Raw genomic sequence first — 12,500 nt, forward strand, 5'->3', positions numbered from 1 at the left:
AAATCCTCCCCTCTCGTTTTTTGTTCTTTTTTTTAATTTTCCAAAAGAAGGAACGGAGAAGGGGGCCAGGTGAGGATATTCCCTCAAAGGCCCAGTCCTCTGTTCTTAACGCTACCTCGCTATCGCGGGAAATGGCAAATAGTATGAAAAAAAAAATATATATATATATATGTATATATATATATATTAAGGAGAGATATCATCATGGGGAATTTACTTTCTTCATGAAATCATGTAACTCTCTATGTTTCTGTCATAAATGTTTTTCAAATATAAAAATTGTTTAATAAACTTTCTTTCTCTCTCTCCCTCTAGGTACATCGGTGGAAGTTTCTTCCAAAGGTTAGTGAAGGCATTATTAATAGCTTTTAAATCTTCTTTATATATATATATATATATATATATATATATATATATATATATATATATATATATATATATATATATATCATTATTGCTGTTATTTGCGACTACGACAGATATTTAATACTAGTATAGTGTAACTGTTACTAGCAATACAGTTGTAACCGTTACTATTAGTCTAGTGTTACCGTTACTAGCGATACAGCTGACTGTTACTATTCGTAAAATGTCACCGTTACTATTAGTAAAATGTTACCGTTACTACTAGCACAGCGTCACCGTTACTTCTAGCACAGCGTCTCCGTTACTATTAGTACAGTATCACCGTTACTATTAGTACAGTGTCACAGTTACTATTAGCACAGCGTCACCGTTACTACTAGCACAGCGTCACCGTTACTACTAGCACAGCATCAGCGTTACTATCAATGTAACTATTAACAGCCCTACTAGTCTGTTACTGTTACCGGTAGCCAAATCATACCGTTACTCCCCCCCCCATATAACTGACCGTTACTATTAAGTCAAAACGTCACGTGACGTCAGTACTCGTACCATGTCACCGTTACTACCAGTACAACTGTCACCGTTACGTTCACAACACAACCCATCTGCGCAGGCAAGGTTGCCAGCGCACCAGGTAAACGGCCAAACTGCGCAGTAGCTCAAACCTCATTGTTTCCATCCTCTGTAACGCACGTTACCACCCGCAACCCACACTCCCTTGCTTGTTCCAAGTATGCGGTCGTTGAAGACACTCGTTAGGTGTCTGGTCATCGAGAATGTTACTCTGTTTTGGTGCCTCGTTAGCCATAGTTAGCCGAGAAGTTCACTAAAGCGAGGGAGATAGTCATGGTCGTTCACCTGTAGGGTTGCCACGTACCATAATATTGCTACTCATTTTCTTTCTTCTTTAAACGTTAACTCCTTGCGTTTTCTTCGGGACTCGAATCACCAGTTGGTCATACATAGCCTTTAACAACGCATGGTAATTAGGCTCAACTAGGGTAGTTATTGGCCCCCATGGCTTAACTGTCGTACTGGTTAAAAATAGGGGGTCGTTGGGTCGTCAACATGGCAACTGGGAGATGGTCACGTGCATCAGGGTTTCGAACGCTGTCGTCTCACCGAGCGCCCGAGCCACAACGGTTGGTTGCTGGGCCTGCAACACCCCCCCCCCCCCCCCCCCCGGCTGTGGGGAATGGTGCGGTGGGGGAGGAGATGGGGATTATGATGGGGGAGGAGATGGGGATTATGATGGGGGAGGAGATGGGATGGATTGGATTGGCAGGGGAGGAGAGGGAGGGGAGAGGATAGGAGGTTGGGGAGTGGGGTGAGGGGGTGTTGATTGGCTGTTTGACGGTGAAGTATGGGGGGGAGGGGTTGTTGTTGTTGTTGTTATTGTTGTTGTTGTTGAGGAGGAGGAGGAGGAGGAATTGACGGGGGTGAGAAGGTGGTGGTGGTGGTGTGGGGTGGGGTGGGGAGAGAAAGACGGGGAGGAAAGTAGGTGTTGCTGCTGGTCGGTTTTGGGGAGAGGAGGAGATGGGGAGGAGGAGGAGGAGGGGAGAGGAGGAGATGGGGAGGAGGAGGAGGAGGGGAGAGGAGGAGATGGGGAGGAGGAGGAGGAGGGGGGGAGAGGAGGAGATGGGGAGGAGGAGGAGGAGGGGGGAGAGGAGGAGATGGGGAGGAGGGAGGAGGAGGAGGAGGTGGGGAGAGGAGGAGATGGGGAGGAGGAGAAGGAGGAGGGGAGAGGAGGAGATGGGGAGGAGGGAGGAGGTGGGGAGAGGATCGTGTCAGCTGATGATGACGTATGAGAACAACTGTTGTGAAACGTGATGTGTCACCAGGTAACAACACACCGTGGTTGTACTACCGGGCGCACCTCACCCCTGGGTGGGTGGGTGGGGGTAGCCCACTGGCAGGGTCGTACGTTAAGTTCGCTCTACGGTCGTTAGGGTACTCACGTTGTCAGCGTCGGTCGTAATTGCCACAGTAGTTGTGTGGTCGAATCACCATGCTGTTGTAACTAGGATTTAAGTGTAGTTGTCATTAATAACTAGGTTGTTAAAGGTCATTAACAACCATTAGATATACTTAGGTTATAGCATTGCTAAATTACTATGCTCTTGTGGTCATGATTTAAGTAGAGTTGTTATTAATAACTAGGTTGTTAAAGGTCATTAACAACCAGAACTATATATATTTCTATATTGCCTTCAGATATACACTCGAGGTATAGAAAATATATACATTTGGGGTTATAGAATTTCACGTTGATGGGGTTGTTAGCGAATCGTTAAGTGGTTGTTTGTGAAAACAGACCTTCGGGAAGTGGAGTTCAACATACAGAGTTGTAGCGTTTGATTGTTCAATTGTTATATTGTGTTGTTATATGGTTGTGAACACAGAACACTCTACAGATCCAACACCGTGTTGGAGAAGGATGGAGTGTGTTGGGGGAGATGGCGGACCACCTCATCTCCAACATGCATTCAGTGCCCACGTACCTATCGCTCCCACACCTCTCACGCCCACACGCCCTCCTGACCCTTCCCACACAACACACACACACACACACACACACACACACACACACACACACACACACAAGGCCACAACTCGCCATTTCAATTCACCACCACACCCTGTCTGGCGCCACACCACCACACCCACATATATGTATATACCACGCCCACACCACCACCACACCCACATATATGTATATACCACGCCCACACCACCACCACACCCACATATATGTATATACCACGCCCACACCACCACCACACCCACATATATGTATATACCACGCCCACACCACCACCACACCCACATATATGTATATACCACGCCCACACCACCACCACACCCCACCTGGTCTCCAGTGACCACACCCACACCTCCATCAAGCCGCCACACCCACATGCCACAGCGTTCGCACACACGCTCCCCTCCCTCCACCCTAATCCACCCGCCCAGTCCCACAGGCACACCCCACGTATCCCAGCACCACCGACAGCCACCCTATCCCACAGTAACCGCCCACAGCCATCCCCATCCCACAGTAATACCGCCCACAAACCACCCTGACCCACAAGAACACCGCCCACAGGCAACCCCACTCCACGGTAACCGCCCACAACCACTCCATCCCACAGTGACCGCCCACAGCCACCCCACCTTACATGCACGCCGCCCACAACCACCCCACCCTACACGAACACCCCTTACAGCCTTCCCACCCCACAGTAACCGCCCACACCCACCCTATCTCACAGTAACCGCCCACAACCACCCCCAACCCACATGCACAGCGCCCACAGCTGCCCCACCCACATGCAGAGCTGGCCGCCCCCCCCCCCCCACGCCACGCCAGCATTACGGTACCGTCGTGGTCTGGGGCAAGAAGGTGAAGGCCTCCTCTCCTCCTCCTCCTCCTCCTCCTCCTCCTCCTCCTCCTCCTCCTCCTTCTTCTCCTCCTTCTCCTCCTCCTCCTCCTCCTCCTCCTCCTCCTCCTCCTTCTTCTTCATCTTCTTCTTCTTCTTCTTCTTCTTCTTCTTCTTCTTCTTCTTCTTCTTCTTCTTCTTCCTCCTCCTCCTCCTCCTCCTCCTCCTCCTCCTCCACCTCCTCCTCGTGTTGAGGTGCGCCTCGGTCGTAAAGTTTATACAGGTGTTCAGACTTCGCCACCTGCTGGCTCACTGGATCACATCCCCCAACTCCGCCTCATTGTTCACTCGTTCGCATCCCTCTGCTAGCCGCCCCTGCCTCCCTGCCCCCCCCAACACCCCCTACTACCTACCCCCCCTCCTCTCCTCATATCCCAGTCTTGGTACACACACACACACACACACCCTCTCCTCCTCCCCTGCCCTCCCCGTATACCGTTTTCTTTTTTTCTTTTCCACTTCGTGTGTGTGTGTGTGTGTGTGTGTGTGTGTGTGTGTGTTCACACATCCCGCCTGTCTTTGTTCGTCTCTCAGGGGGGCTGTTCTGGTCTTCGCTGCTTCCAACCGTTTTCTTAACTCGTAAGACGATAGTGTTTTTGAGACGGATCACACGAGGATAGGTCGTTATAATAACCCGCTTCTTCCCTTAGGTTAGTTGTGACGACGAACCACACGAGGATAGGTCGTTATAACAACCCGCTTCTTCCCGTAGATTAGTTGTGACGACGAACCACACGAGGATTGGTCGTTATAATAACCCGCTTCTTCCCGTAGACAGCGAGAAAGTGGTGATTCTCTTCCTCCTTTCGCCTCTCTCCCTCTTCCCACAACCCACTCCATCATTAATCATGTACGTCCAAGGATCTCTCATTCATTTACGTGTTCCTAGACTTGTATATTCCTGACGTACGAGGAGGATGTGAGTGCAACACACACACACACACACACACACACACACACACACACACACACCAGCCAAAATAACGGGACAGGGGTTCGAGACCCGGACAAGGAGGTAACCACTTCGTAGGCAAGTTAGCGAGTGATTCACACACAGCCTGTCCTTCAGAACTGGTCCATGAGTCGTTAACTGACGTAACATAAGGAGGAGGTGGGGGGGGGGGGTTAGTTGATCACCCAATTGGTAATTAACGTGTTTGTACCGTACTTGACCATCGTTAAGTATCTTATGAGAGAGAGAGAGAGAGAGAGAGAGAGAGAGAGAGAGAGAGAGAGAGAGAGAGAGAGAGAGAGAGAAGCGACCCGGAACACCGTATGACGTGTTCGTCCACACGATGCACACGGGCCGGCAGCTCCAGCCTTGTCCCTGGCCGACATGTGACACATAATGGTACATTGCCAACCCCTGGTGTCCGGCCGACCAACCACCTCTCTCTCTCTCTCTCTCTCTCTCTCTCTCTCTCTCTCTCTCTCTCTCTCTCTATCTCTATCTCTCTCTCTATCTATCTATATTTATCTACCTATCTATCTATCCATCTATCTAACTCCCTGTCTATCTGTCTATCTATCTATCTACCTATCTATCTATCCATCTATCTAACTCCCTGTCTATCTATCTATCTATTTATCTATCTACCTGTCTTTATTTCTCAATCTATCTATTCATCTATTCATCTATCTATCTATATACCTGTCTATCCATTTATCTCTTTATCTGTCTATCTATCTATCTATCTATCTATCTATCGGTCTATCTATCTTCACATCTCAGGCATGACAGTCGACACCACGTAATTCATCCATCCCTCGTCTTCAGCTCTTCATTTCCCTGTGGTGGGCGCTACTCGCCAGCCATGTCTCATGGTCAAAATTCTCATCGTGAGCCATGAGGCCTCATGGTATAGGAACGGAGAGACATGGGGAGTAAGGGGGGAGTAGTATAAAATGGGGAGGAGATATGGGATAGGGTAGGGTGATGTCCATGGGATGGGAGGAGAGATGGGTGGTAAAAAGAACAGGGGAGAAGAGAGTGTAAAAGGGGAGGAAATGTTCATCAATTCTGGGGGTGAAAGACTTTTGGGTTAAGCGATGGGAGAGAGTAAGAGAAAGATGGAAAAGGGTTAGTAATGATTAAAGTACATTATGTCTTTCATGGAAAGGGGAATAAGGGAGAGGAGGAGATAATCAAAAGGTAGGGAGATAACAGCGTCTCTTAGAAGGGAGGGGAAGCACAGATGAGGACTGAGGTAAGTGGGAGATACCAGATCACGAAGGATCGTTCTGTTGTGGGAGGATGTGGATGAAAACAAACGCCTCTCCTTCCTTCTGGAGGAGGAGGAGGAGGAGGAGGAAGAGAGGGAGGAGGAGGAAGAGGAGTAGAAGAGGGGGAGGAGGAGGAGGAGGAGGAGGAAGAGGAGGAAGAGAGGGAGGAGGAGGAGGAGGAGGAGGAGGAGGAAGAGAGGGAGGAGGAGGAGGAAGAGAGGGAGGAGGAAGAGAGAGAGGAGGAGGAGTAGAAGAGGGGGAGGAGGGAGAGTAAGAGGAGTAGAAGAGGGGGAGGAGGAAGAGGAAGAGGAGTAGAAGAGGGGGAGGAGGAAGAGGAAGAGGAGTAGAAGAGGGGGAGGAGGGAGAGTAAGAGGAGTAGAAGAGGGGGAGGAGGAAGAGGAGTAGAAGAGGGGGAGGAGGAAGAGGAAGAGGAGTAGACGAGAGAGAAGAGGAAGAGGAAGAGGAGTAGAAGAGGGGGAGGAGGAAGAGGAAGAGGAGTAGAAGAGGGGGAGGAGGAGGAGTCGTATGTTGAGTGACGGGGTGAAGGAGGGAGGGAGGGAGGGAGGGAGTCGTAGAGGGAAGAGCCTTTGATGTAGTGGGGGGGAGGCAGGAGGGAGGGAGGGAGGGGGTCAGGATGGAGGAGGATGAAGACGAGACGGACGAAAATATTATAAAAAAAAGTGTTTATATCTCGAGAGGACTTGGGAGGGGGAGGTTTACCTGCGAAGGTTAATGAAAAAAGAATGAAATTAAAAAAGAAAATATGATAGAAATCCAAGTGGAAGGAGATCAAAGATGGTGCATGTAGAGGGGGGAATGAAGAAGACATATGTAATATATATATATATATATATATATATATATATATATATATATATATATATATATATATATATATATATATATGATAGACGACATCCCTCACAGGTCTTGAGTGGCTGGTCCAAACATCCCACATCTGGGATGGGTCAACACCTGTAGATCCCACATCTGTGATGGGTCAACACCTGTAGATCCCACATCTGTGATGGGTCACCACCTGTAGATCCCACATCTGTGATGGGTCAACACCTGTAGATCCCACATCTGTGATGGGTCACCACCTGTAGATCCCACATCTGGGATGGGTCAACACCTGTAGATCCCACATCTGGGATGGGTCAACACCTGTAGATCCCACATCTGTGATGGGTCAACACCTGTAGATCCCACATCTGGGATGGGTCAACACCTGTAGATCCCACATCTGGGATGGGTCAACACCTGTAGATCCCACATCTGGGATGGGTCAACACCTGTAGATCCCACATCTGGGATGGGTCAACACCTGTAGATCCCACATCTGGGATGGGTCAACACCCGTGGATCCCACATCTGGGATGGGTCAACACCCGTGGGTCCCACATCTGGGATGGGTCAACACCTGTAGATCCCACATCTGGGATGGGTCAACACCCGTGGATCCCACATCTGGGATGGGTCAACACCCGTGGATCCCACATCTGGGATGGGTCAACACCCGTGGATCCCACATCTGGGATGGGTCAACACCTGTATATCCCTCCATCCAGTCAGACGATCATCTCTCCATCTCTATTAACCATCTAGCTCCGGGTACTTCAAACCATAAGTCCATCAGTCACAATTTACCATCATTTTCTCCTTGTGTTCCAAGCACTCATCAACCCATTAATCCCTTCCCCCACCCCCAGTTATCATCAAATGGTTTGCCAAAATAGCAAAAGACGTAATGGGCCTCATCCCGTCTTCTTACACCAGCGAATGGGGGGGATCCCCTCCTTAAATAAAGCATGAAAGAAAACGAAGCACCGGACATTCAACATTCCACCATAATTTCCAGGATGTAATGGAATCAAGTCCATGAGACCCATTTACCCACACTGGGGCGCGAGACAACCCAACCATTTAGCCCTTGACCTACGAACACCACTTTGTCCTTCGTGAGGTGGAGGTGGAGGTGGAGGAGGAGGTGGAGGAGGTGGAGGTGAGGTGGTGGAAGGCAAGGAGGATATCCACCATGAGGAACCACAGTTTCCCTGATCAGTGAGTTGTGTGTGTGTGTGTGTGTGTGTGTGTGTGTATGTGTGTGTGTGTGTGTGTGTGTGTGTGTGTATGTGTGTGTGTGTGTGTGTGTGTGTATGTGTGTGTGTGTGTGTGTGTGTGTGTGTGTGTGTGTGTGTGTGGTGAAACGTGGGCAAGGACACCACCACATACGTTCAAGGTAACGCAGGAGCCACGAACGACGAACGTAGGATGGGAGGACGCTGTACGTGAGGTGCACACACACACACACACACACACACACACACACACACACACACACGGACGACGAACGTAGGATGGGAGGACGCTGTACGTGAGGTGTACACACACACACACACACACACACACACACACACACACACACACACACACACACACACACACACACACACACACACACACATACATACACACACACACACACACATACAACACATACACACTACATACACACACACACACATACATACATACATACACACACACACACATACATGCATACACACACACACACACATACATGCATACACAGACACACAGACACACACACACACATACACACGTATATATATATATATATATATATATATATATATATATATATATATATATATATATATATATATATATATATATATATAGTTACACCTTCATGCATGATCAGCAAATTAACTCATATTGTGAAGCTCACGACGCGTTATCTTAAGTGCAACATCCAAATTAGGTGACTTTAGACAAATACGAAACCATCTTAATGATTTTCAGACATCCTTGGTACCCAACCCTGATCTATGTACAAGTTCACCTTACAATTTTTCCTCGGACCAAGGACCAAAGCCGACACAAGCTGTCAACCCCACACCAGTGTTCTTAACACTGGTATATGAACGAAATATATATGTCTCATAAGCTACACAAATTTATGTACGAAATATACTCGTCTTTAGACCCATGTACAGTGATATGTACACAATGTGTTTGTAAGCCTGTACAACCAGAACAGTGTTTTGTATGCATATATACAAATCTTTACAACCTTGAGTTATGTGTGTATGTACAACCCTGTACAACCTTGAGTTATGTGTATATGTACAACCCTGTACAACCTTGAGTTATGTGTATATGTACAACTCTGTACATCCTTGAGTTATGTGTATATGTACAACCCTGTACAACCTTGAGTTATGTGCATATGTACAACCCTGTACAACCTTGAGTTATGTGTATATGTACAACCCTGTACAACCTTGAGTTATGTGTATATGTACAACCCTGTACATCCTTTAGTTATGTGTATATGTACAACCCTGTACAACCTTGAGTTATGTGTATATGTACAACCCTGTACATCCTTGAGTTATGTGTATATGTACATTCCTGTACAACCTTGAGTTATGTGTATATGTACACCCCTGTACAACCTTGAGTTATGTGTATATGTACAACCCTGTACAACCTTGAGTTATGTGTATATGTACAACTGTGTACATCCTTGAGTTATGTGTATATGTACAACCCTGTACAACCTTGAGTTATGTGTATATGTACATTCCTGTACAACCTTGAGTTATGTGTATATGTACAACCCTGTACAACCTTGAGTTATGTGTATATGTACAACCCTGTACAACCTTGAGTTATGTGTATATGTACAACCCTGTACAACCTTGAGTTATGTGTATATGTACAACCCTGTACAACCTTGAGTTATGTGTATATGTACAACCCTGTACAACCTTGAGTTATGTGTATATGTACAACCCTGTACAACCTTGAGTTATGTGTATATGTACATTCCTGTACAACCTTGAGTTATGTGTATATGTACAACCCTGTACAACCTTGAGTTATGTGTATATGTACAACCCTGTACAACCTTGAGTTATGTGTATATGTACAACCTGTACAACCTTTAGTTATGTGTATATGTACAACCCTGTACAACCTTGAGTTATGTGTATATGTACAACCCTGTACAACCTTGAGTTATGTGTATATGTACAACCCTGTACAACCTTGAGTTATGTGTATATGTACAACCCTGTACAACCTTGAGTTATGTGTATATGTACAACCCTGTACAACCTTGAGTTATGTGTATATGTACAACCCTGTACAACCTTGAGTTATGTGTATATGTACAACCCTGTACAACCTTGAGTTATGTGTATATGTACAACCCTGTACAACCTTGAGTTATGTGTGTATGTACAACCCTGTACAACCTTGAGTTATGTGTGTATGTACAACCCTGTACAACCTTGAGTTATGTCTATATGTACAACCCTGTACAACCTTGAGTTATGTGTATATGTACAACCCTGTACAACCTTGAGTTATGTGTGTATGTACAACCCTGTACAACCTTGCGTTATATGTATATGTACAACCCTGTACAACCTTGATCCATGCCCAAGTACAAGCGTACATGTTCGTGTTGTCATAAAGTTGTTGTGGCAGTAATGATCATGTTGTGGCCCAACTGTATCACAACCGGCTGGCCCAGGTTGTTGGCAGGCCATGTTATTGTTGTTGTTGTTGTTGTTGTTGTTTAAGGACGACTCAACTACCTCAGGCCTTGGTCGTTATGATGTATCAATGTGTTGTTGTTGTCTCTTTGTCATATACACAGTCGTCTGAACTGTCTTAGTTTTTTTGTTTGTTTTGTTTGTTTGTTTGTTTGTGTGTTATGGCTGACAGCCTGTGAACACAATGATGAACAGGTGGGTTCAGGGTGGGTTTAGGAAGGGAGGGGCGCAGGTGGGGAAAGCTCCCAATCATATATATATATATTTTTTTTTTTTTTCAAACTATTCGCCATTTCCCGCGTTAGCAAGGTAGCGCCAAGAACAGAGGACCGGGCCTCTGAGGGAACATCCTCACCTGGCCCCCTTCTCTGTTCCTTCTTTTGGAAAATTAGAAAAAAAAACGAGAGGGGAGGATTTCCAGCCCCCCGCTCCCTCCCCTTTTAGTCGCCTTCTACGACACGCAGGGAATACGTGGGAAGTATTCTTTCACCCCTATCCCCAGGGATAATATATATATATATTACATAGATGATTGTATGTTTGTAGTGTAAGTTTAGGATCCTTGCTAAACGCGTTTTTAATCAGTCACAACGTAATAGATTTACGGGAAAAAAACCCACCAATAACATATATTTACGTTTTCCTTCACATCCTTGCCCCGGGATGATCGTGTTGGTCATCAGTTTATATTCAACTATGATGACAGGGCAATATAAGAAGCAGGATGGTAATCACCTTACGTCATCAATTGATGTATTTTGGGTAATGCAGGATGTATCATAAATCATATATTTGATATAGAAGTAAAATCCAGTATCTCTCTTTTTTCCACCCCCTGGGACTTTATTGAGTAATAAAACAATATAATCAGTGATAAAAATCCAATGTCTATTCCACCCTTGGAAGTTTATTGAGTAATAAGGATTAACAATATAATCAGTGATAAAAATCCAATGTCTATTCCACCCCTGGACCTTTATTGAGTAATAAGGATTAACATTATAATCAGTGATAAAAATCCAGTATCCATTCCACCCCTGGACCTTTATTGAGTAATAAGGATTAACAATATAATCAGTGATAAAAATCCAGTATCCATTCCACCCCTGGACCTTTATTGAGTAATAAGGATTAACAATATAATCAGTGATAAAAATCCAGTGTCTATTCCACCCCTGGACCTTTATTGAGTAATAAGGATTAACATTATAATCAGTGATCAATCTCTCATCTACCAACGTGTCATGTCCAACAGAACGAATGATTATACACGTTTTCGGTGACAAGAGTAATTGAATTTCACATCTCTGGGTTTTTTTTTTGCATCTGTCATTCTCATTTTTAGTTCCCAGAAGCTGAAAACAAATGAAAAAAACACATTTTTTTTTCTTTTTCAAATATGAAAAATGGAATATTGGACATGATTGTAAGTTTTTTTTTCACTTTGACTTAAAATCGCTACGGAAGGTGATGATGAACAGATGTGGCGACAGTATTTTGTTCAAATTGAACTTGCATTTGGCACTGTTCAATGCATTCTTATCCCCATCACTGGTGAACATTTGTTATATAAATTGATTTGTCTCGATTTTACCAAATGAACCTCGAGAAATTTATTTGGTTATTATGGTAATTTAGTGAATATATTATAAACCAAAATACAAGAATAACACAATAGATAGTAGATCTAATGGTTGCATATATGTATATATATATATATATATATATATATATATATATATATATATATATATATATATATATATAACATTGTGGCGTAATATGCTAGACGTAGAATTGGAAAACGTAAGTGAGATAAGATCTTATGATTACATTATGATTACATTATGATTACATTAGAGTCTTTATAAGATTG

At 45.1% G+C, this 12,500-nt stretch overlaps 1 protein-coding gene across 1 annotated transcript in view; it reads left to right on the top strand.

The window, feature by feature from the left end:
* Positions 1–12,500, top strand: part of Neurochondrin (neurochondrin) — a 716,757-nt gene that overhangs the window by 212,316 nt on the left and 491,941 nt on the right. The window contains exon 3 of the mRNA XM_071672854.1: positions 316–342. Coding sequence (XP_071528955.1) covers positions 316–342 — 27 coding nt within the window. The remainder of the gene's footprint in view (positions 1–315; positions 343–12,500) is intronic.

Source organism: Panulirus ornatus, chromosome 18 (assembly GCF_036320965.1).
Source record: "Panulirus ornatus isolate Po-2019 chromosome 18, ASM3632096v1, whole genome shotgun sequence".
Classification (NCBI taxonomy): domain Eukaryota; kingdom Metazoa; phylum Arthropoda; class Malacostraca; order Decapoda; family Palinuridae; genus Panulirus; species Panulirus ornatus.